Raw genomic sequence first — 26,667 nt, forward strand, 5'->3', positions numbered from 1 at the left:
GCCTTGAAATAGGACCATGGGAAAGACGCAAGCAAGGATCATACATAGCCCTCTATACTTTTCTCCAGAAATCACGAGCCTCCCTTTATCCATAGTCATCGTATTTCTTAGGCAGAAAAATATATGTCTTGTCTTTTGTTCCAGATAATGTTTTCCTGATTGGTGCATAATTGCACTTATGTCATTAATATTTCTGCCCATCTTAATCTGCCCATGTGGTTCTCCAACCTCATACAGAGTCTTGGGAGCTAAACAAGTGCATGGAATCAGATTAGTAAATGAACAAATTAAGACACAGAAAGTTCATGGCAGAGATTGGCGAACTGGAATGTCTGCCAGGTAGCATTCAGCCGTAACTTGCTGTTACTCTAAATTCTGAGTACCTAGTTTCATGCACAGGCAGATCTCACCTCTCTCTCCTCTCAGACTCCAGAGTCCCAATTTGCAATAGTATTAAACTAGCAATGGGAAATTGAATATGTCTAGAATAAAAGTTTAAAATAAATATAAGAAACAAGAGGTCATGAATAAGTTTTTATTTTCTGCCCTGATATGGATGGCATGAGGCTAAGATGAATATCTTCTGTGAAGACATGGGTGGAGGTGCCTGCTGTATAACTTCCCTCTCCTTTTCTCTGCTGCATGCTCAAGATATGCTATTACATTTTTTCAGATCATGTAAGTGGTGAAATGTTGTCTATGGCAGCCTATGTGACCCCTAAAACTGATAGAGAAAACATAAAAAGCTACAACAATTTTGAGATAGTGAGAAATCCTTTAGGTATTAGAGAATTTCAATATAAAGCCATTAGGATTGATTTTTGGGACTAAAGTCCTTATTTTTCCTTCAACATACAGCAAATGACAAGCCATTTTTGTTTATTTCCCTTGCTGTCAGAGAGGTCAAATAATACTTTAATAATTTGTAGTCATCCGTGATACTTATGTCAATTGGTATACTACACATGGAACTGACAACAATCTTATTCATCTAATGATGAAATTATTTGATTTTTAATATAATTAAAAAGCCATTTGTTGGGAATTCTCTTGTGGCACAGCGAGTTAAGGATCTGGCATTGTCACTGCAACGGCTTGGGTCACTGTGACACACATTGGATACCTGGCCAGCAAACTTCCACAAGCCTGCTGGCATGGCCAAACAAAAGAAAAAAAAAGGCATTTGTTCAAATATGAATCAATAGAAACAGTATAGATATTAGATTCAAGGGAAAAATTAAAAAGAGGACATCTAAGAACCCCCCCACACACACACCCACACACACACTAACAATCTCAAATGATTACAAAATTGTAACTATTTCTTTGCTTGGCATAAAATGATCCTCTGGAATTGGTAAGTCAAGAAGAGAAACTGGAGGTAAAGCTTGGCGGAAACTGAGAAAGGGGGGGTCTGAAGACAGTTTCCTTATAAAAAAAGCCCAAACCACTCCGGACAGAACTCCTGAACAGTGCATTCCTTAGCAGTGTACTCAATAAATCTCTTTTAATCTATAAAAAGGAAAAAAAATGAAGATTTGGGGTCTGTAGCTAAATCCAGAGCCCTTTCAAACAGTGCAGCTCTCTCCTGGAGCTTCCTCTAAATTGCAGCTTTGCCAAGCATTGCTCCGTGCTCCTCCCCAGAAATCTCTAAATCTGGCACAGACTTTCACAGTGACATTGCCAGCTGTCTTCAGAGTGAGGACCAGGGGAGAAGCTCTCGCGCTGGCTGCTGCAGAGATGAAACACATCCCTGTCCCAGGGGAAGAACAAGAGCAAGGCCTGCCCTGCAGACCTCTTTGAACTCTCGTTCATACAGGAATCAGTCCGTGGGAAAAGGGTTGATAGCTTTTTTAGGAGACTTTAAAAAAAGTTTTTATTATACTTGATTTACCATGTTCTGTCCATTTCTGCTGTGCGGCAGTGACCCAATTTTACACACACACGCACATTCTTTTTCTCACATTCTTCTCCGTCATGTTCCATCACAAGTGATTGGATATAGTTCCCTGTGCTATACACCAGGAACTCATTGCTTATCCACTCCAGATGCAGTAGTTTGCCTCTACTAACCCCAAACTCCCAGTCCATCTCACTCCTTCCTCCTCCCCCTTGGCAACTGTGAGTCTGCTCTCCATGTCCATGAGTTTGTTTCTTTTCTATAGATAGGTTCATCTGTGCCATATATTAGATTCCACATATAAGTGATATCACATGGTATTTCTCTTTCTAACTTCACTTAGTATGAGAGTCTCTAGTTCTATCCATGTTGCTGCAAATGGCATTATTTTGTTCTTTTTTATGGTTGAGTAGTATTCCATTGTGTATATGTACCACATCTTCTTAATCCATTCATCTGTCAATGGACATTTAGGTTGTTTCCATGTCTTAACTATTGTGAATACTGCTGCAATGACCAGAGGGGTGCATGTATCTTTTTCAATGAAAGTTTTGTCTGGATATATGCCCAGGAGTGGGATTGCTGGATCAAACTGTAGTTCTATATTCAGTTTTCTAAGAAACCTCCATACCATTTTCCAGTGGTTGTACCAATTTACATTTCCACTAACATTGCAGGAGGGTTTCCTTTTCTCCACACCCTCTCCAGCAAGTGTTATTTGTAGACTTATTCATGATAGCCATTCTGATTGGTGTGGGGTGGTACCTAATTGTAGTTTTGATTTGCATTTCTCTAATAATTAGTGATGTTGAACATTTTTTCATGTGCCTATTGGTCATTGCTATGTCTTCTTTGGAGAAATGTCTATTCAGGTCATTTGCCCATTTTTCATTTGACTTGTTTGTTTATTTGCTGTATGAGTTGTTTTATTTTTGGAAATAAAGCACTTGTAGGTTGTTCAGGATATTTTAAAGCAGCCCCCAGCAGGATATGGTCAAGATAACTTTGGTGGTGCCTGGCAGCATGCTTTCCAAAAACAGCTTGATGCTTGTTGTGGTCACAGCACCTTATTTTTGAAGATGTTTCTTGCCACTCCTTTTTTTATTTCACAAAATGACATCAGGTTTCTTTAAGGTCTCCTAAATATTCCAGGGCTAATTCACATATTTATTCTTTGCCAGTCCTCAGGTACTTTTTAACCCTCTGGCTGGCTGTCAGTTAAGTTGAAATATCCATGGTAGAATATTAGAAAAAGAGGACATTTTGAAATCTAGATTTTAACTGTGCTGTAATTTGTGTTAAATATGTAATTATTCCACAAAGTTTGTCTAAAATTATATTTATTGATCTTATATAAGTTTAAAAAGTGATAATATTGGAAGAATTCAGAGGAGTAATGATTTTAGTATCTATAAATACATTTTAGGGAGTTCCCATCATGGCACAGTGGAAATGAATCCCACTAGGAACCATGAGGTTGCAGGTTCGATCCCTGGCCTTGCTCAGTGGGTTAAGGATCTGGCATTGCTGTGAGCTGTGGTGTAGGTCACAGATGTGGCTCGATCTGGTATTGCTGTGGCTGTGGCGTAGGCTGGCAGCTGTAGCTCTGATTAGACCCCTAGCCTGGAAACCTCCATATGCCATGAGTATGGCCCTAAAAAGAGAAAAAGATAAAAACAATTAAAATTTTTGAAAAAAATTAAAAAATAAAAATACATTTTAAATTAAATTGCTACCTAAAATAAGTGACTTGTTCTCCACAAATAATAAGGCCGCTTAAAGAGCTTAAATAGTAGATATTTTAATCCTCTAACAATTATTTTTCTTCAATCTTAGTCACAAGACCCCAAGACTATTATTGTCCAGTGTTGTAAAATGAGTGTTGACACAGAAAATTTTAATTTTGTATGGAATATTCAGATCTAGATTCTATCTCTTGCTTATTTTTATGCTTTCTCCTTGTTTGGAATCAAGGTCCTTGTAGACTTACTTTTTTAAAACTTCTAGTTGTTCTCTGTAAGTGCAATTCATGTTGGTTCACCTAAGATAAAAGTCTCTTTGTTTGCCTGATGGAAAATCCTTCTAATTATCAAAATGTTTCCAAATGCAGATGAATTTTCCAGGTTCTGTCCTGCTCAAAAACAGTTTTCTTTGATAATAAAATCTAATCATTCTTCCCTATCAGTGTTGGATAAATATTTAAAGCTAATTCGTCTTTGGAGCTCCGGTGTAGCTCAGTGGAAACAAATCTGACTAGTATCCATGAGGACTCAGGTTAGATCCCTAGCCTCACTCAGTGGATTAAGGACCTGGTGTTGCCTTGAGCTATGGTATAGGTCGCAGATCAATGCGGCTTGGATCCCACATTACTGTGTCTGTGGTGTAGGCCAGCAGCTACAGCTCTGATTCAACCCCGAGCCTGGGAACTTCCATATGCTGCATGTGCAGCCCTAAAAAGACAAAAATAAATAATAATAATAATAATAATAAAGCTAATTCATCTAGATTGCTTGAATGCATTTTTAAGATTTTTTAAAAATATCAAACAGAGCACTTGGGATCAAGTGGAATTTCTCCTGCAAATATTTCTAAATTAGAAGGAACAGAGAAGTTTCAGAGAATCCATCACTTAAATCGTGATAATTATATGACCGTTAAAATGACCTTGAATTTACTGGAGAGTTTTTATGCTATTCTGTTTTATATTTCTTGTGAACAGCATTGACTTGCTCATGAAGCTGACATCATTCTCCAGATAGAAATGCACTTAATCCATTGTCATCTTTGGGACTTTGGTTGTGTGTATGTGTGTGTGTGTGTTATTAAAAAAAAGATTTCATTTGTATCTCCTTCAAGCAATCAGGTAGTGGATTTTTTTTTTTTCACCACACTAGTGGCATTGGGAAGTTCCTGACCCAGGGATCAAATCCGAGTCACAGCTGTGACCCACACCACAGCTGCAGCAATACCAGATTCCTAAACTACTGTGCAGGGCCTGGGATACAACCCATGCCTCGTCAATGACTGGAGCCACTGCAGAGATGATGCTGGATCCTTAACCCACTGCACCATAGCAGAAACTCCCAGCTAGTAGAAAAGTTGCTTTTCTATATTTCATTGTCAGACAAAAATATCCTTGACATGGAAGTTCTCTTATGGTGCAGCAGGTTAAGGATCTGATGTTGTCACTGCAGCAGCTTGGGTCACTGCTGTGGTATAGGTTCAGTTCCTGGCCTGGGAACTTCTACATGCCATGGAGGTACCCCCCCTTAAAAAAAAAAAAAAATCCAGAGTTCCCTTTGTGGCTTAGTGGTTAACGGATCCGACTAGGAACCATGAGGTTGTGGATTCGATCCCTGGCCTTGCTCAGTGGGTTAAGGATCTGGCATTGCTGTGAGCTGTCGTGTAGGTCACAGATGTGGCTTGGATCTGGTGTTGCTGTGGCTCTGGCGTAGGCCAGTGGCTACAGCTCTGATTAGACCCCTAGCCTGGGAACTACCATATGCCACAGGAGCGGCCCTAGAAAAAGGCAAAAAGACAAAAAGAAAAAAAAAATCCATGATAGCTGCACTCCTGAGGTCTGAAAGTAGACTGACTGGTGAGGAAGAGTTAATGTTTTGTTTTACCGAGTGCCACCTTCCATATTTTATGTATGCTGGTATTTAGAGGAAGACTTGATAAAAAAAATCATGTGACAAGCTCCTGGAAAGATTTCTAACATATTATTTATTTTCATTTATAAAATTGTGCTTCTTTAACAGTTGCCTGGGGGCACAAACAGAACATTAGCAAGTATCTATTTTTCTGACATTAGTTCTTAGGATTTTTATTCTAAAAACAGATATACTTTCTTAGTATTTCCCCTCAAATGCAGATTTCTCTGTAACAGAAACAGAGATCATCTCACCTAGTATGTAATGATTTTTTGATTATTAATTGTGTCACTTTATGACCTACAGCTATGACTTCTTAATCTAAAAAGGAAGAGAGTAGAAGGATTTGCTTCCAAAGAGTCTCATTTGTCCATGTCCTGTCCTCTTCAAGGGAGAAGCTGGATGATTTAGTTCCAAATATGTATCAAGAAAAGATGTTCAAACTCAGTTTCATTGAACCTGAACTTTTACTGCTGTGTTTGAAAAAGGAAATAAGAAATTACCTTGCACTGTTGTATTAGACAACTCCTTGTTCTTTTTTTCCAGGAAATTCCATATTTAGAAATATTAGAATATACACACTACTATACATAAAATAGATAAACAACAACTCTATTCAATATCTTGTAGTAACCTATAAAGGGAATAGTATCTGAAAAAGAATATATACATATGTATAACTGAATCACTTTGCTCTATACTTGAAACTAACATATTGTAAATTAACTATACTTCAATTTTAAAAAATAGCTAAAAAAAAAGAAAGAAAGAATGCCAGAGTCTGAAAATGGAATAAAGGTCAGAGGATATGGAGCCTATCCTTTGCTCTTTTAATTCACAGTCATAGCAGTCACATCATTGGTGTCAGAACCTGAGGGGAGAAATCCAGGTGGATGAACTGCAGCCAGGACTCTGTGGTGGTGACCAAACTCCATGTGACTTTCCAGATCTTGCAGTTTGGGGAAAAGGCTGCTAACAATTTATGAAATGTATGAGAGGGGCTGAAAACAAATTAGTAGGCTCAGGTTTTTTTCTAGCAAATACCTAAACTTAGCCGCGTCTCATAACCAAACAGCAATGGGCTATTTCATATCAGTACTTTTCAAAACTAGAGACATCTTGTGTTTCCCTTGCTGGTCTCTGCAGTGGTGCTTCAGTAACATGGGGGGAGGGGAATGTCACATCAGCTCTGCTTTGTTTTATTGAATTAACAATAAAATAGAATATAATAAACGAGCAGGGGAATATCAGTAATGTGAGATATTAGTTAAATGACCTCACTGTTGACTGGGATCTACAATGCAGCTTGTTAGGGGTCAAGTAAGCCAGGGGTGGTGGAGGCACAGGCTGACCTGGAGGCACCACAAGGTCAGGGTAGCTGTCAGTTGTCTGTGTTTGTTATTCATCTATTCAGGTCAGGTCTATCCACATGTTATTTAACGAAGGATTTAATATTCTTAGAAGTTCCTTGAGATATGTTAGTTCTTTGCCCTGAATCCAATTGTGAATGGACATTAAGGAAGTTTGGCTTTGCTGAGTGATCTCCCCCCACCCCCGCCAGAAAATCAACCAGAAACAGAGTTGTTTTTGTTGTATTTTTGTTTCATTGTATGTGATTTTTTTTTTCACATCAGGTCACAAAGTACTTGAAGGGAGAAAAGTAAGGATCTCTCCATAAGGCCTCCTGTAAGACATAAAAAGATAACCCCAAATCAATTTCGGTCGAAAGATCGTTGCATAATCTCATTTTTCACAATGTTTAAAGCTTTTATAAAGATTGTGCCCCATGTACCGAACAGTAAATCCCCCTTGAAAGACATGCACATTGTTTGTAGCAGTGGAAATAAACCTGCCCTTTGGCTAGAATTATTAGTATTCACAACCATAGAATTATTAGACACAGCCAAGGGGACAGCTGAGGAGTTCCCAGTACCTCCCACCATAGATGATGGAAGTGATGGATTCCCTTGTCATGGAGCAAAGTCCAGGTACACCTGTGTTTATAGGACAAAGTAAACAAAATGGATACTAGATAAAATCAATGATAAGTTTTTTCAATTGCCAATACAGACAGTATCTTGCCATTACCAAGAGAGAAGAAAATGAACGTTTGTCCTTTGCTTCACAGGTTCAGGATGCATTTAGATGCCGATTAAGAAACTGCCAGGACCCAATCAATGCTGATTCTTCAAGTTCTTTTCCTAATGGGCATGCTCAAATCATGGTGAGCTTTTACTTCCCCTCTGAGTTTTGGTTCAATCATGATTTCTCAAGGGAATGAATAAATATTCTTATTAGTAAAATAGTATCAAAATTCCATTTTCAGTGACTTTGGCAGTAGTCTGGTAATAAACTTTGGGCTGTGATACTAGATGGTTTCTGACTGAATCGGTTAGGAGTCCTGGATCTGTTATGGGTCCCCTGGGGTGTTGACTGCGGAGTTTCTGGGCCATACCAGAGGGTATGTTCTTTCTCACACAGAATCAGGGATAACACTGTGTCCATAGCATCATGTCTGTTTACAGGTCAGAATGCTGTGGACCTGCATGTCTGGCCTTAAAGGGAGACCAGCAGTGGTTCTCGCCTTCCTTGCCTATCAGACTCCTCAGAGGAGCCGCACTCCACACCTAGGAAGCTGGGATCCCTGGGGTGTGGGACGCTGGCATTGGTGGTTCCAGTGAGCAGCCCAAGATGGGAACTACTGCCCTAAAGAATGAGCGGTAGATGTGCTTCCAGTAGAAGATCAACTCTTCTACATGTGCTGTTGTTGGGATAAGGGGTACTTTAGACATTGCCACTCCCATATATTTTAGAAATGAAGTAAGATTTAAAGTGTCATAAACATTACAACTTAAATAGAGTTTCTTAATAATATACTTGATTTGATTATTAATGTTTTCAGATTAGACAACAGAAAAAATATTCTAAATGATATGCTGGTAAGACAGTAGAAGGAATAATTCTGTATTAAAAACAAAGATAAACACTGATATCATGAATTTAAATATTAAGATGGGCTAATTTCACCCATCATAATTAGTTAAAAATAAACTAATTTGTTTAGAATAAAAGTTTTGGGAAAATATGAAGATGATAGCAGGTTTTAGGCTGGAATAGTACTGTTTAATCTTCAATTTTAATTCCTAAGCCTTTTGTCACATTGGCATGAAAAATGAATCATCAGAAGAGCCTAGTTTTACTATTAAGGGTTTGACAAAGCTGCATTGTAAGACCTTACATGACAAACAATATATTCAATGTGAATGCTTAAAACTATAAGTACCTAAGACTTTTTTTTTTAAGTATCTGCATAGTATTTCACATTCTACTCATTTTGTTGTGGTTTAAGGAATTGCCTTAATCTTCTGTTCTATCTGGTGTGAGTCTCTTGACAGAGGAAAGTGGTATGGTATTGCCTTATTAAAGTCATGTGCCATGTTTCCATTTATTTTATCTTAAATGTAGTCTCTAGAAAATACTCTTGAAAACAATTTGATTACTCTTTAAGAAACATACTCTGCACAAAACAATATCCTAGTACTGGCTAGTCAGATATTTGTGTTTGTTTGTTTTGCTTTTTAGAGCCGCACCCGAAGCATTTGGAAATTCCTAGGCTAGGGGTCGAATCCAAACTGCATCTGAGACCTATACCACAGCTCACGGCCAAGCAGGATCCATAACCCACTGAATGAGGCCAGGGATCGAACCTGCATCTTCATGGATACTAGTTGAGTTTGTAACCTGCTGAGCTACAGCAGGAACTCCTCTAGTCAGATATTCATTAACTTCAGATAATTTGGTCAGTAAAAGTCACTTGAAGTCTTCATTAAATGATGATTCTATGTCTTATTATTTTTTGTTACAGACAGACTTTGAAAAAGATGTAGACATTGCTTGTCGATCAGGTAAGGATATTTAAATTTTGAAAATACCATTAGACATCACATAATTTTATGGATATGATTTTATTTCATACAAAGATTATGAAATTAATATTCAGTACCAATATTTACTTTATAGTTTACAATATAGTTATAAAATTATCTCCACGTCCTCAATACAATAAAATAGGTTCCCATAACTAGCCTTTAAATTGCCTTGCTATAAATTTTGGGTTAATTTTTGCACACAGTTAAGAATTAAAAATATTCTTCCCTGAATTTGGAGATATTGTAAGGTCTTTTATTTGGAATATTACTAAATCTATTAATTTAACTTCCTTTATCCCTGAATATTTTCATGTAGATTATTCCTGGCAACCACAATGCATTACCTATCATTTTAAAAGTCTGGAAACAACTTTTTTAAACTGAATTATCCTACTTTTTTAATATAATAGTTAAGTATAAAAAGTTACACCAAATTGTGGGTTAATAAAAAAATATATGAGGTATATTAACATCTTTAATGTCTAAAAAGAAAGAGACCTAATGTAATAATTAAATAAAGTATCTCTAAATATAGAAGATATTACATGAAGGATGTATGTCTTGAAATAACTTGAAGGCTTCTCTTCTTTGTAATAGGGAAAAACACTCAGAATCTTCTATTTCTCAACCTTTGCTTTAATCTGTAATAATTAGGATGATATTTGAAATTTGGAAAATAATGGGTAAAACTGAATATACCTAAAACTTTTTATAAGGAGATAATAAACCATGTACTTTTTTTTTTCTGCTTTTTAGGGCTGCACCCACGGCATATGGATGTTCCCAGGCTATGGTTTGAATCGGAGCTACAACTGCCAGCCTACACCACAGTCACAGCAATGTCAGATCTGAGCCTCATCTGCAACCTACATCACAGCTCACAGCAACCCTGGATCCTTAACTCACTGAGCAAAGCCAGGGATCAAACCTACAACCTCATGGTTCCTAATCAGATTCATTTCTGCTGCGCCATGACAAGAACTCCTAAACGATATACTTAGATTATCCATACCTAATGAAATGTTTAATGACAATGGATTTGCTTTGTTGACAGGGCAGCGTTGGGGGTCTATGTTGAACCAACTTGCACATAGTACTCTTCTGTGTGCTTTCAACACCACTATTAACAAGAATGCTCCTTCAGAATTCTGTTCTCTCATCCCTCAAAACCAGCAGCTGTCCACAACTAAGCAAGCTTCAAGTCATTCTGTCTCTGTTAGACATAAAATATGGTTTTCTTCTTTATCTAGAGGCAAAAAAGAGAAAAAACTAAAATACATTTTATTAAAGAATTCTAAAGTTTTCAATTTTTTTTTGCTTTGCTTTATGTTTTCATTTTGTTCTCTTCATGTTATCATGCATTTAAAACTTTTCTAAGTCATTATTTTGCAGATTTAAAATGGAATGGTGGTCTTAGAGGCTCATACATTTCTGCTTAAAGACAGTTGGCAATTATAATACCCCCTCAAGGGTGTTATAAATATGGATTGATCATGTAAAAAAAAAATGCCTTGCTTTTCCTACACAGAACTGAAGATGATAAATCCTTTTGAGCCCTGTATCTACCTTGACCATGTGGACTTCATAAATACTTGTTAGTTTTCAACACGCATAATTTTTTAAAAGATTTTTGATGCAGTGGAATGAAATTCTCATTATTACCTCTTTCAAAAAGTATTTTGGAGTTCCCATCGTGGCGCAGTGGTTAACAAATCCAACTAGGAACCATGAGGTTGCGGGTTCGATCCCTGGCCTTGCTCAGTGGGTTAAGGATCCAGCATTGCCGTCAGCTGTGGTGTAGGTTACAGAGGCGGCTTGGATCTGGCATTGCTGTGGCTCTGGTGAAGGTCAGCGGCTACAGATCTGATCGGACCCCTGGTCTGGGAACCACCATATGCCACAGGAGCGGCCCTAGAAAAGGCAAAAAGACCAAAAAAAAAAGTATTTTAATGAATAGAACTTGTAGACTATTTTAGGGGATAACCTTTTAGGAAAAAGTCAAATTCTTGTGAATATATCCATAATTTTATTTATCCCTTTGCAGTAGACTGATGGAGAAAATTCCTCTGGAAATCTGCCTTTCCCCTAAAAAGTTAGGCAGAGTTATTTAAGGATAGGACAACTGAGATTTTTGAAAGTCCATTAATCAATTTTCTAATATGTTTTATCTGTGGGCTACCTGAGATCTATTGGAGCATATCAGAATCAATAATTATTGAGTAATCAAGACCATATGCAAAAAAAAGTAATTTTAATAATTATTTTATTAAGGAAAATGTTTAATAAAAAGACAACAAAATACAATAATAAATGATTTACATGTCCTAACTCTCTTTTGTTTACTTTTATGTTCTAATCCACAGTTCTTCACAAGGATATTGGTCCTTGCCGAGCAGCAACAATAACAGGTACCCTCTCCAGGATTTCTCTTAATGATGATGAAGAAGAAAAGGGAACAAACCCTGAAGGGCTAAGCTATTCAACATTGCCTGGGAATGTCATTTCCAAAGTCATTATCCAGCAACCTACAGGTCTGCACATGCCCATGGGTATGAATGAGCTGGGCAATCAATGTTTAAAAAAAGAGAACAGTGAATTGCGGAGAACTGTGTACCTATGTACAGATGATAATTTGAGAGGCGCTGATATGGACATAGTCCATCCTCAAGAAAGAATGATGGAGAGTGACTACATTGTGATGCCCAGAAGTTCTGTAAATACCCAGCCATCAATGAAAGAAGAAAACAAAATGAATATTGGCATGGAAACCCTGCCCCATGACAGGCTATTGCACTATAAAGTGAATCCTGAATTCAACATGAATCCTCCTGTCATGGACCAGTTCAACATGAACTTAGAGCCACATCTTGCACCCCAGGAACATATGCAGAATTTGCCCTTTGAGCCTCGCACAGCTGTGAAGAACTTCATGGCCTCTGAGTTGGATGAAAATGCAGGATTATCGAGAAGTGAAACTGGATCAACGATATCAATGAGTTCTTTAGAAGTAAGCAATGGAACAAACCTTTTCTCAATATGTGAAAAATGGATAATATATACACAGACATAGAGACAGATACATAGACAGATGATAGGTAGGTAGGTAGATAGATAGATAGATAGATAGATAGATAGATAGATAGATAGATAGATGGATATCAATAGATAGATTCATGGTGCATTGCTTTGGGGGGAAGAGAGTCACATTAATTTTCACAGTATTGTCTAAGAATTTGGGGCATATTGGGATTAAAATTCTGAACATATTTTTTTTCCCAGTAGGACATCATACTCCTCTTTCTCAAGATCATATTTTTTAAAAGGAACTCTCTATATTTAAAAAGATACCTGTCCATTGTAATTGTCATAATGGGAAAAGAATGTAATAGAGCACCCCTAAAAAACAGAAGGCCCTACTGATGTTTCTCAGGTACCAGAGGTCTTCTGATGGTTAGAGTAGTTTGTGCATGGCACTACAAACTTAAACCAAGGTCTGTATTTCTGTGTGAGGGAAGCCGTTAAACTGGGATGCTTCAATGAGGTTTACCATTACTCTGATTATAAATTTTATTATTATGTTAGATCAATGTATTTCAGAGTAAATATTTTGCCCCTAGCTCTTACATAACTATAACCACTAAATTTTGGGGTCTTAAATTGTGAACTCTCGGGAGGGCTGTAAATCGAGCAGGCCAGGAGTCAGGGCTCTGAGCTCAAACCACATAGATTTTGTAAAAAAGCAAACCCCTCTCAGCTTCTTTTCTACCCATAAAATTATGTAAAGAGTAGCCAACAAATATCAGTGTCATTCATATTGTATCACAATTAATCCAGAAAGATCTAATCAAATAAGACGAGACGTCTAATTTTCTGTTGACATACATCCTGTTCCTGTTTTATATGTAAATTTTATATCTTTTGCCTTGATGTTTTGCTATAAATGCACTGCTGATATATTGCATGTTTAGTATACAATGAAACACATGCAATATTTTATATGTATTGCCAATTGTTTTAATATAACAGATTATTTCGTTAGACAGTAATTGCTTACCTACTCTTTCCATTAGAAGTATGCTGATAATAATATATTCTAGTGTTCAAAAGGGACCAGAGGCAATTGTCCCTCTCTTCTCTCCACAAAACCCTGCCTTCCACTAGGTCAAGATGCAGAGATGTCCTGAAAGGCTAGAGTAACTTGATACGTGGTGTAATTTTGAGGTTTTTCCCACCTGGATCAAGGAAATTCCAGACAAAAATGGGCATGTAAATGGGATCTAGGCTAAATGTCTACATTCTAGATCAGTCTTAAACAGAATAGAGTTTCTGAGGAGAATCATTCCTTGGAACCAAAGGCATAGGGGCAGTGAAGCCAAGTTCACGCCAGAGTGGCTGGAGCTCCCTCAGGACAAAAGCATTCCATCTTTCTGAATTAGCAGAATACCTACTGTTTCTGTTTCTAATTTGCTTATCTCAGAGACTAGCAAGTCTTCTACAGCAATGCCCACATAAGTACAAACTACATAGCATTTATAAAAAATCACAAAAGTTTTTAAAAGAATTTTCAGGGAGTGTGCATATAATAGCAATAACATCATAAATAATCAGAGTAACTGTATGAAGTATTTTACATAGCCTGGATCTTTAAAATGAGTATTTTACATAGAGGGGTTAGAATGGAATTGCATTAAAATATTTTGCTTATTATAAAAATGCTTTATATCTAAGAGCTTAAAAACCTTGCTTGGTTTGATATTGTACAGGTTGTGTGTGCTCGAACAATAGAGTGTATTTCCAAGTGCTGCTTTATTCAGTTGGTAATTTTTCTAAATCTCCTCATCCTTATTGTTAAGTGTAAGCATCATATATAAGTGTGATTTAGCCAAGAGATCTGCATTTACATGACTTAGAAATCACAAGGATTTCATCTTGAAAAAGAAGAAAATTCAGGATTCAGACTGAGAATTCAGTTCCTTATTTTCATTCTTTCAAAGAGTTTGATAATTAGTAATTGCTTAGGGTGACCATTTTAGGAAATAGCTGAAAAAGAATATATAGAATGTGGAAATGAATAATAAAAATTAGCATTTATACAGCATCTTTCATTAGCAGGTTCTCAAATCCCCTTAAAAACATGAATTAATTGATCTTCACCCCTCTGTACAATGGTTAAGCTGTTATGCCCCTTGAAGTAAAGTCATTTGTTTGAGGTTACAGAGCAAGTGCCCAGCAAATCTAGGACAGGGATCTTTCTGTCCTGAGCAATTCTATGCCTGAACATTAGCATGATAGTAGCTTTAAAGTTCATTTAACTCTGGACAGACACTTGATCTTAGGGAATAAAGATGTGATGGATGAAGGCTAGGTATACACAACTAGCAGATTTTAGGGATAGGATGTGGCCATGAAGATAAAGGCTGTGGTGTGCCCTCCTTAATGAGTGGAGTGAGTTGTTAACTCTGCCACACTGTCTCTGCAGCAGGGAAAATGATCTTCTGACAATAAAGGACAAGCAGAAAGAAACCTAGAGTGTCTACATAGAGATTGGGAGAGGCAGTAGCCAGTGAAAGTGAGTGGCCATGTGGATGACCATGAGCTGTAGAAGAATTTGTGTCTTCTGTTCTGAGTGAGGAGGGAGCATCCTACCTGGGAAGCTGGGACAGCAGAGAATGGCCAGATGCCTCAAGATCCTTTCAAGGACATAATAAAAAGGTGTTCAAAGTAATTCAGGAAGTTGCCTCCAGAGGAGTGGGCTATCACAATCTGCCAAGGTGGGAAGTGGTGGGAGAAAGAGAAAGAAGAAGCTAAAAGTACCAGTTCCAGTGTAGAATGCAGTATTGGTGAAGGAGAGTGCAGGCAAGGAAAAGTAAGAGTCAAAGGAGAAAAAAAGAAAGCCCAAGAGTGGGTGGAAGTATTTATTCAAATAAGCAGGAGACAACAAAGCAAGAGCAAGGCTCCCCAACCCTGAAGACAGTGCCAGCAGAAAAGAATTCAACCTCCAGGGGAGCTTGTTCAGCTAACCCTCAATTATTGAATGTAGAAAGTTTAATCAATGCATGGAATTTCTTGGCATAAAAGCATATCCAGCTTTTCTCCCTTCTTAATATTACTTTATTTCTTTCTATCATGTAATATGTTATCTTTCATTTTTCCATATAGTACCCATTCTCAGAATGAACTTGTTAATTCTGAAAATTATAGATTTCCACAATTAAGGATTCATTGCAATATGAATGTGGTAGAATTTCTCACAATGGCTTCAGATCTAGAGGTCTTCTAGTTGCTTTGCTTAAAGTTAGGAAGAATGAAATCATCAGCAGCATTTACGTCATTCACCTTCTGTTAAGCAAAATATGTTGACTGTGTAGTATGTATATAAAGCAAAAATTACGAGGTACTGTGGAGCAAGTGGGTAAAAAGAGGTATCAGCATTCTCAAGCCATCGAGGACTATGAGATATAGTTTGATATCTTGTATTGTGGTTCTGTTCATTTTAGGAAAAAAAATAGATCTGTCAGTGCAAGAAGATAGGTCAGTATTGGTTTTGACTTATTAATTAATGCCTTGTAGCTGGTAGATCTAAATAGGACACATTTCCTCACTCAGAAGTCTTCCCAACTTGTACATGGGTTCAGGGACCCTCTTCCCCAGGTCTCTTTCAGGCTGTGTGAGAAGACTGGCTGCTAGGAAATACTTTGAGAGGTGGGAGGCTGGGGAGAAGAAAGATTCTCAGGGTGTTTCTACCCCTTTTTCTTCATTGGGTGCTACCTCCTGTCCCTTTAGCTTCAGTTCCATTTTGCTTCCAGCTTCCAGATACCTCCATCCCCAGTCTTGTCTCCCTTTGTCTGCCCAGCCTAGCAGAGCCAGTAGCTTCTTCTGCGAATCCCTGGTTTACTTTGTGGTCTCTTATATGGCTTCTCAGCTCCTCCATCATTGGATTCCTATGCAACACTTTGCTCAAATGTAAAGACTTTAAGTGGTTTGTATTATCCACCTGATATATCTTGCCTTAGCTTTTCTCATAACTCATCAGAGTTAGATAGTAAATTGCGCAACTGATTTTTTAAACAAAGTTTTGCTACTCCAGGTTTCCTGAACATTTAGGTATAAACTTGAAATGATGTATCTCAAAACATGCTCAGATAAAGCTCTCTCAATTGATAAATGGGTAAAAAGGGACACCAATCTAGGCTAACATTTTATACACCAGTTTTCCTCTGAGCATGAATTATAGAGCTCTCAGCATAATGGTTTTGAGAGGTAAAATATTTTAGCTATAATGTCCCATTGCAGGTGCCTCCTTTATGGCTGTTGTGAACATCAAATTAGATAATGTATGTATGTGAAAACCTTTTGAAAATTGTAAGGGGCACTTCAGATGTAAGCTTGTGTGATTATTATTTCATTGCCATTATATCTTGAGTATCGGTAAAGACGCTTGAATGCTGGACTAAGTCAAGATTCAGTATATTAGGCAAAATGTTATGGCCATACTTGGGAATTGGCAGACTCCATCACTCAGAAACCATTATAGAATTGACCATTGTGCAGAAGCATCTTTTTCTTTTTGAAAATTTGTTTCTCATGTAGCTATGGGGAAGGGAAGGCTTACCCTTATTCAGCGTTTAGGTTTTGCTCCTGGGTTAGGGAATTTTGCAGGCATACAAGCAAAATTAGCTCAAATAAGTCATTTTTCAAAATCAATTATTCTTAGCTTTCATTTGCACAGATATTTTGAATGGATTTGACACCAAGGCTTTCTCCTTGAGTGGGTTCATTTGCTCAGTCTGCAAGAGAAACTTTTAATGGCAGTTAGATTGCCATTTATTAGCCCAAAGAATTTATTCCTCACTGTGAATCTGCTAGCATCTTGTCCAGATTAATTTGCAGAGACACAAACAATGAAGTATTCCCTTAGAGAAATTATTCATCATTCTACAAGACTTTGATATGAAGAGACACCTCTACGCATTTCCTTCCTAAGTATTCCTCTGAGTAACCTCATACGTGTGTGGATTTTCTTGCTCTTAAATCATCCTAAAGAATCTTTCCCTCTATTAATGATAGGCCTGCATTCCTTGAAAGGGTCTTGATCCTCTTGGTTGTCAGTTCATCCATTCAAATTGTTTTCTTGGTGTCGATAGCCCACCTGCTTATCCAAATTCTCCTAGAGTATTCCTGAGCAGAACAATAAAATGAAAGCAAAAAAAACGAGTAACATTCTTTTGGATTTGTTTGGCTTCCATAGTGTAGCGCCTTCAGTCTTTCATCAATGACTTTGTGAATGTCTACTATTGGGCCAGGCCCTCTTGGGATATAAAAGTGGCCAAGATATATGTGGATCCTGCCCCTGTGGCAAATAAACTTTATGGAAGAGATAGATGATGAGCTGTTAACAAATGAATAATATGAAAAAGTGTACTGTACTGGGCAGTAGCCATGGAATGTGACAAGGAGGCTTCTTCAGATAAGGTAGTCTGGGAAGCCTTCTGAAGTGCTCTTATGAGGTGAAAAGTTGAGAAGGAACATAGCTTGTGAGGCACCAAAGGGTCAGGGGATATTTCAGGCAAGAGAAATTCCAATTGAAGAGATTCCAAGGTAGGAAAGAGCTTGGAATATTCTCATAGGATTAGAAGACCTGTGTAGCAAAGGACAAGCTTCTCAGGATAGAGTTGGAATGGGAAGAAGAGGCCAGAACCTTGTAAAATAATAGAAGCAAATGAGGACAGTTAAGCAACTGTCATGATCATTTCTTCATCAATCCATCCAACCACCCACCCATCCATCACTTTGATGATTTGGATGGGAAAGAATTAGGATTTGGTGGTAGTGGGAGAGGGCTTAGGACAAAGCACAGTTAGCACAGGAGCACAGTTAGGAGGCTACTGAGGTCACCCAGAAAAAAAGTAAGAATGCCTTTGACTGTGGAGATAGAGAATAGTGCTCACTTCAAGATGTATTTTGGAGGCAGAATGGATGGCACCTGCTGGTGGATTTGATGTGCAGAATGAGAGGCAGGAAGGGCTGAAGGGTAATTCCTAAGCATCTGCCTTGACTGACTAGATATGCAATATTTCTTGTGATGGGAAAGACATGGGAAGGAAAAGGGTCTTTTCAATTGAAAAGATGGTATTTAAAACCACGGGAATGAATTGTTTCATCCAAGAGAGAATGTGAGAAAAAAAAGAAAACTCTGGAACTCAATGTTTAGAAGGCAGAGAGATGAGAAAAATCCAGCAAAGGAGACTTGGCAGAGTCACAGCAAATGAGAGTGTGAGGGTGGGGGAAACAAAAGGAAAAGCTGAGAGAGATGAATGTTCTAATGAGGAAGTGATAAACTTCCAAAGCTTCTGAGAATCCAGTAAGATGAGGAGAGAAAATTGACCTTGGAAAGCGACCAGATGGAGCTCATCAGAGATCTTGACAAGAAGAATTTTAATGGAATGGTGAGGATAGAATACAAGTTGGGGTGAGTTCTAAGTGGGAAATTAAGAAAAGGAAAGTGCATAGAAGAAACATCATCTATTATGATAAAAGGGATGACTTGTATCAAGTTATTTGGCAACTTGAGGATATATAGAGAGAGGGATTTATATCTTCATAAATATGTCTATACCATCCTGGCTTATTTTAAATTTATACATAGCATTTCTTCAATTATCAACATATCAGGAAAAGTATGACTTGGTCACTTTTCTTTGTTGTCTCTTTTTTTTTTTTTTTTTTGTCTTTTTAGGGCCATACCTACAGCGTATGGAGGTTCCCGGGCTAGGGGTCAAATTAGAGCTGCAGCTACCAGCCTACCCCACAGCCATAGCAACATCAGATCTGAGCTGCATCTGTGACCTACACCACAGAGGTGAAGAGACCCCAAGGTAGGAAAGAGCAGCGCCAGATCCTCAACCCACCAAGCAAGACCAGGGATTGAACCTGAATCCTCATGGATACTAGTCGGGTTCGTTACCGCTGAGCCACCGCAGGAACTCTGATTCTCATTTTTTAAACATGTAATCATTTGTTCCAACCACTTTCATACCTTAGAGTAACATTGAAGACAGCTCAGAGGGACATTTGAATAAACGTATAAGTCAGTCGCAGTTTCTACAAAGCTTCAGTGCTTTGAAAGATTTTCCAACACACTGCAAAACAGACTGTGAGGTGGTGAATATTATAATGAGGAAGCAATGAACAGAGTTAACATTCTGGTCCTCCCATGCCATCACAGATTTCCCAATGCAGATACTACTTTAAGATAAAATAGATTTTGCAATGGCAAACCCATTATGGAAGTGCAGTCTGCTACTGTGTTGTTGCATCATGGCTCATCAACTATCCCATGTTAGAATGATTTTAAGTTATTTAACATAAATTATTGTATATTGCCATCAGATTTTTTTCTCTCAAAGAAATACTATATTGATACTTTTTTCCCCTTTAAGATATATTTGACAAGTAAAAGTTCAACTGCTTGACCTTTCTTTATGCTTACAAAGCATCTTTGTCCCATCGCTGTCAGCCTTGGGTTGACTGGATCCTCTGTTATATTTGCTGAGTTCTGGGAACAATCAGAGAACTATCACAGGCATCTTGGCTATAAACTATAACTCACCCCTTGTACCACTGAGCAGTTATTGAATGACAGTGGAGAAAACACAGGGTTTGGAGGCAGAAGATCAGAGTGTCAATCCCAGCTCATTTGATTACAATCCAGGTGAAGTAGACCAGTTATTTCAATTCCTCTGGTCCTCAATTTTCCTCATTCATAAAAGAGGAATAATGAATAATATTTTCATAACCATCCCACAGGGCAATTACCGTGTTCAAATGTAAAAGCACTTCGTAAACTATAAAAGATGGAAACACTTAGGCTTGTGGGGATGTGAGTAATATGACACAAATCTTAATCTCTTTTGGACTCTAAAAATCTGCCACTTTTTTTCCCACTTTCGATTTTTTGTGTCTTCACTGCTGTTGTTTGCCAGCCCATCCCACTCCCAACTATCTTTCAGCTATTTTGATTGAAATCTACTTCATTAGTTCATTTCTTAGTCTAATCCATCAAGGTTGCTAGTTCTGCTGTACTTTTATGTTAGAATGTGATTTTAATCAAATGAAATAGAGGAGGGAAATTTATGGGAGTACATCCATTTTCTTTTCCGTATTTCACATCCACATAGGTGACATCTGCTCTCATAAGAAGAATCTCTCTCCAGTACTCATCTGGAGTTTCCTTTTCTTTTGTTTTTGCTTCCGAAATCTGGAGCTTTCAACAATATGTATTCATCCACGTCTCCAGTTCTTAGGCAACACAGCTTTGCATTCAGAAATGAAGAGGGCAGCATACAGCTATTAGAAACTTTGCAACAGTTTCAACACGTTTTCAACAGTTTCAACAGTTTTCAACACGTGCAGTGGGCAGGCCTCTTTGCTGGCTAACAATCTTTGTCATAAGGTTCCACTGATTTTCAAATGGAATGCAAAGTGCATGACTAATGCTCTGTAATAATTGCTTAAAACTGTCTCTGTGCTTGAATTTTGCTCAATTACGAAAGAATTTTGCTTAATGTGTACTCACAAAAATGTCCTGCTGAGTCATAGTGCCAGGAAGTGAAGTGTCCAAGGGCAGAAAGGAAACCCCAACAAGTGCTGGAGCTTGGCTTTGATACAGCACAGTCAGATAACAACAGTGGTAGGGAGGTGGCAAAGGAGGGATGGGTTAAATGGCTTCCCACACACGTCTGTCCTTCCAGGACGTCACCAGGGCTGGCCTAGGGCTGGAGAAAAGAAGCAAAGTGAGATGAGCAGGCTGAGTTTCCATCAAAGAAGGCAATCTCTCCTCAGCGCTCTCTTTTTTTTTAAATTTAGAGCCACACCTGCAGGATATGGAGATTCCCTGTCTAGGGGTCACAGTCAAATCAAAGCTACAGCTGCCAGACTATGCCACAGCCACAGCAACACCAGATCTGAGCCGCATCTTTGACCTACATCACAGCTCACAGCAATATCCTTAACTCACTGAGTGAGGCTAGGGATCGAACCTGCAACCTCATGAATACTAGTTGGGTTCGTTACCACTGAGCCACAACAGGAACTCATCAGCACTTTTCTTGACTGTACTTGAAGACTCTGTTTTCAATATTAAGCAGCTCCACCAAAATCAAATTATTTCAGAATTTTTAAACTTAAAAAAATGTATTATAGTTGACTCATAATGTTGTGTTAGTTTTAGGCATACAGCAAAGTGAGTCAGTTATACATACACATATATCTATTCTTTTTCAGATTCTTTACCCATGTAGATTATTACAGAGTACTAAGTAGATTTCCCTGTGCTATCAGTAGGTCCTTGTTACTTACCTATTTTATACATAGTAGTGTGTTTTAAAACAGAATCTTTCTTTTGGAATATCACCTTCTGTTTATTGAAACATGGTTTGAGAAGTTGGTTACATATGAAGGACCCAGTTCTACAGGGACAATTTTAACTCTAGCTGGAGAAATTTAGTCATATTTTCCATTAAACTACATTCGTTCCTTTCTTTCTCTCCTAATTTCCAAGTTACAAGAATCTCTCACCCATCTTGGATGTGATTCCCTGTTAGGTTATTAAACTTTACAGAATAGCTGTTGAGATAGGAAAAGAGGAAAAAATAAAACATAAGTTTGCCCAAAGGTTTATATATTTTCCCAACTGCCTGAATATTATATGTTTTTAATATTTATTAATTTTCCCCGTGTTTCATTCCCACTTCGCTTTTTAAAAAGAAGCCTGCATTAGAAACTTTTGATTTCTAGTAATTTGGTAGTGTCTTTCTGTATTTATCAGATATTTCCTCTGTACCTAATCATTCTAAGAATCCCATGACTACTTAGAGCCGATGTTAAGAATACCTTCCCTACAGTAATATTTTTGGTCATATTTATTTCATTTTAATTGTATTTCCTGATTTTTATAAAGGCCTATTTGTCTATAACTAGATTTGGGAACTGTTTAACAGAGTCAGAGGCATAGTGTGGTATTTACATCTCCATCTATATCCTGACAGGGTGTAGACTATTTGATATTTGTTTTACTAAATTAGAATAAATACTTCAGTCCCTAAGTACCAGCAGGGAGAAGGACTTCCCTGTACTGGAGGACTACCAAATACCAAAAAAAAAATTTGTGGGTGACTTACATAGAACTTTGGAATGTAGACAGCTAGTCAGATAAAATTTGGTAGAAATGAAGGCTGCAGAGGGGCAGGGGTGGTCTTGAGATGGTTACATGATTTTCCTACACAGATTTCAACCCTCTGTTGATAAAATGGTTTGCTATAGCAAACCTAAAGTTTCCTTCCAGATTGAACGTTTTACATGAATTTTCACCTAAAAATTTCTCCTCATTGAAAAAAATAGAGCTAAGTAGCCGAGATGAGAAATATATTGCATGTTTATATTCTTCAATTTTAAAGGAAGTCCCAAGTGAAAATGGAAGAATGTAGATGGAAAAGTTTTAAATCATAAAAATTTTCACAGATTCTTATGTGAAGGATTTACTTATAATACAAAGAAGTAGGACTATCTTATTGGAAACAATATTTTCATTTTACTTGAATGACTAAACATAACTTATTCGTTTTTCTTTTTTTAAAAAATACCTAACAGAGAAGAAAATCACGATATTCAGACCTTGACTTTGAGGTAAGTGTCTAAGAATCATTTTTATAATTTTACTTACTTAAATTCAAAATTTGAGAGAATTACTTAAACATATTACTCTGTGCAGCTATGTAGGGGTTCTGCCTCTTTGCAAGCATGTGTGTGTGTGTGGGGGGGGCTGCACCCATGGCATATGGAAGCTCCCAGGCTAGGAGTCAAATTGGAGCTACAGCTGCGGACCTACGCCACAGCCACAGCAACACAGGATCTGAGCCACATCTGTGACCTATACCACAGCTCACGGCAATGCCAGATCCTTAATCTACCAAGCAAGCCCAGGATCAAACCCATGTCCTCATGGATAACAGTCAGGTTCATTACCACTGAGCCATGACGGGAACTATGGGGTTCTACTTTTTTAATTAAAGGAAAAGTCAAAGATTTTTAATTAAAATCCATGCTGTATAACTAGTTATCGAAAAAAATTCAGTTGTACTTGCTTTAAATGTATGCTAAGACTGAGATTTTCCAGGCAAGTAAGGAATCCATTTCATAAATGCTGCAATAAGCAGGCAATTGATGGTGAGAGTTGAACTTTGTCAATCTGTATACACTCCCTCAGTTTGTTGGGAGGTAGGAATTTCAGTTTCTTGATTTTTCATGCTTAAAACTATTGTGTTTGTTTTACTTCAGTGATGACATGAAGAGAGCCTGTGAGTGGGCTTCGGCTGGGTAGATAGGCTTTCTCAGTTCTAACTTGCCTGTGTCCTGATTCTGTTATGTAGGCTCCTTGTGGTACATTCCAAACTCTTTTTTCCAATAGCAAGTGTTGGTTCAATGTGCTCCTGTGTTTGGTAAATACCTTTTCATAGATATAAACAAGATGAAGATGTTCATTTTCCAATTTACATTGAATTTATATTGATGCTGTAATATTGATGGCAGAAATTACTGAAATCATAGCATTTGAGCAGCTTATGCTAAGCACAAAACTAATGATGTTTGAGTGTCACATAAAATGCACTTATGCATCTTGATAATTGGATATGATTCATAGCCTGCTGATATAATTGGATATAATACATTATAAATTTCTCCAGCATACTTGTACTGTTGTGATGCTTACCTAGAATTCAATACTCTTAGTTATAGTCCTAAAATTACCACAGCCTCTCAGAACATGGAAACTCATAATTCCATTGTTTCATTTATGTAGATGAGCACTGTAACTCAGTAATGCATATGAGGTATCAGAAATGAGCAATTGCTTTTACTTACTGCGATGGTACGCAAGCCCGGATTTTACCTTGAATAGAGTCTAAGGAGAACTAGTCTTTTCAAGCCCTATTTCAATAATATTTGGTCAGGATGCAAAGTAATGATAATGAATCTGGCCTCAGTGATGATTTGGCTTAATTGTAGTAACCTGGCATAGGACTTAAAATACATTTCATTATATTTTAAATTTTTTTAGGGTAGAAGTATTAAGACTATAAATTCAAAGAGAAAATAAGCAAAAATCTTAGATTCTTTAGTGCAGTTTAAGGTACAGATATTTTACATTTTTTTCTATTAATTCTATTAATTCTTTGGGCAGCCAAAATAGAGGAGATATACACACACACATACACACATATAGTTCTGAAACCAATCAGTTATGTCAGTACCAAGGGAAGGAGATGGGAATTAACCCACTAGGCATCAGAGACAAAATATAGTAAAAACCTAGGTCTAAAATTAAGCCTCAGTGCAAGCAAATAAAGTTATATAACTGCAAATGCTGAAAAGAAATCTAATCATACTGTGTCATTTGGAGCATTAGAAAAACTATTCTTTGTTTTGTTTTGTTTTTGTATATTCTCTATGGCAACTGGTAACAGAGTCCTTAAGCTGGTACTTCTTCCTGTGCTTGGTATTCCAACATATAACCAGGGTATTAGCAAAATATGTGCTGACAATGGAAAGGAGTTGCAACTAAGCAACGCTGGATATTTTCTTGTGCTCTTTAATTGCTGTAGTTATTGTATGATTGCTGTAGGTGTCAAAATTTGCTAGAAAGTCTTTGAGATTTTTTTTAACAAATCGTTTAGTACTGTTCTCCTTAGTCTATGTGCAGCTGAAGTTGTATAGCAAATATCTCATCCATGAGGTTCAGAAACATCATTGCCAATTGGGGAAATAACTATTAAAAATAAGATAAATAAAATAAAAAAGAAACATCACTGCCAGATTTAAATGCTGATGAATTTTAATGCAATCTATCTGTCCTTTATGGATGATCCCTGAGGAAGGGTTCAGGTTGTCCCCTCCCCATTTTAATTCAGGCTGGATAAATTAAATATGTTTATGTTAAGCTTTCTGATAACCCCCCCACCCTGCCCCCTCTAGCCTTACCACATAGTGTCATTTTGCCACTGATAGATAATCTTAGCTTCCTGGACTGCTGAAAGCATCTTCCCTTCAGGCTTTAGGCCTCCCACACTCCCCAGAATCTATACATGATAGCAATATTCTCTTAACTTACATATCCATAAAACCCTGTGGGTAAATGTCAGACCTGGGGAAGAGCCCTTTCATGTAGCCAATCTCCAAGACAACACTGAGTAAAGAGGGCAGAGAGCTGATTGGTCATAAAATAGTGGAACATGGATTCTTACTTTCTGGAAAGTACACAGAAAATACGGTAGTGATAATCCTATGTGTTCTGTGTCCACACCGCTTACTGGATTTATATTCCCAGCTCCAAACAGAAATCGGGTACATTGTAAGCATCCAATAACTTTTTGTTGACTGCATGATGAAAGTTTGTATTTTTAATCCAGTTTGCTTTAATAAAAAATTATCAAACACTGAGTTGGGGCAAAGAGTATACCAAAAATGAGCCACTATGGAGGTAACACCTCAAAGATAGTCATATTGGACTTCAAAGATATCCATGTCATATATAATTCAAGGAGCTAGACATGGCAGGTAGAAATTCCCAGAGGAAGAAAAGTCATGGAGGTTGGCTGAGTGTAGTGTGTGCAAAGAATAAGAAGCAAGTCAGAATTTGCCATAGAATGGGATCTATGTAAGGAAAGAACAGACAGAGGAGATTATTTAGAAACTATATAGTGAAGGGCTTGTACCCCATGGGAAGAAATTTTACCTAATTTGTTGCTAAATGCTCCTAAGGTTTTTCTGGGTTTTTGTTTGTTTTTAGTGAGCAATTTTTTTAACTCTGATCTGGGCTTTAGAAAGATGAATATGGCAGTAATAATAAGAAGATATTGTAGTTTATATAGTAAATGAGGAAATTGGAATACAAATTAGGGAGAGACTGGTCCAGGAAGGAAGAAATAAGGACCTATTTCCTAGATGTAGCAAAAGAGAAAGTGGATAAAGGGACCCTGCAGAGTCAAGATCCCTAACTGAGCCTAGGACCAAAGGGGAGCAGAAGAAAGAGGGCTCTGCAGGTCTGAGCCTGAGTTTCCACTAGCACCATGGACAGATCCAGGGACGTCAAGGAGACTTCTAGCTAGAAGGAGTTGCATTTTAATACTTT

At 37.6% G+C, this 26,667-nt stretch overlaps 1 protein-coding gene across 3 annotated transcripts in view; it reads left to right on the forward strand.

The window, feature by feature from the left end:
* The window catches only part of ADGRB3 (adhesion G protein-coupled receptor B3), a 732,417-nt gene that overhangs the window by 689,973 nt on the left and 15,777 nt on the right, over positions 1–26,667 (forward strand). For all 3 annotated transcript variants that reach the window (XM_047760010.1, XM_047760017.1, XM_047760000.1), the window contains 4 exons: positions 7,682–7,777; positions 9,419–9,458; positions 11,846–12,489; positions 23,130–23,165. In XM_047760010.1, coding sequence (XP_047615966.1) covers positions 7,682–7,777; positions 9,419–9,458; positions 11,846–12,489; positions 23,130–23,165 — 816 coding nt within the window. The remainder of the gene's footprint in view (positions 1–7,681; positions 7,778–9,418; positions 9,459–11,845; positions 12,490–23,129; positions 23,166–26,667) is intronic.

Source organism: Phacochoerus africanus, chromosome 2 (genome assembly GCF_016906955.1).
Source record: "Phacochoerus africanus isolate WHEZ1 chromosome 2, ROS_Pafr_v1, whole genome shotgun sequence".
Classification (NCBI taxonomy): domain Eukaryota; kingdom Metazoa; phylum Chordata; class Mammalia; order Artiodactyla; family Suidae; genus Phacochoerus; species Phacochoerus africanus.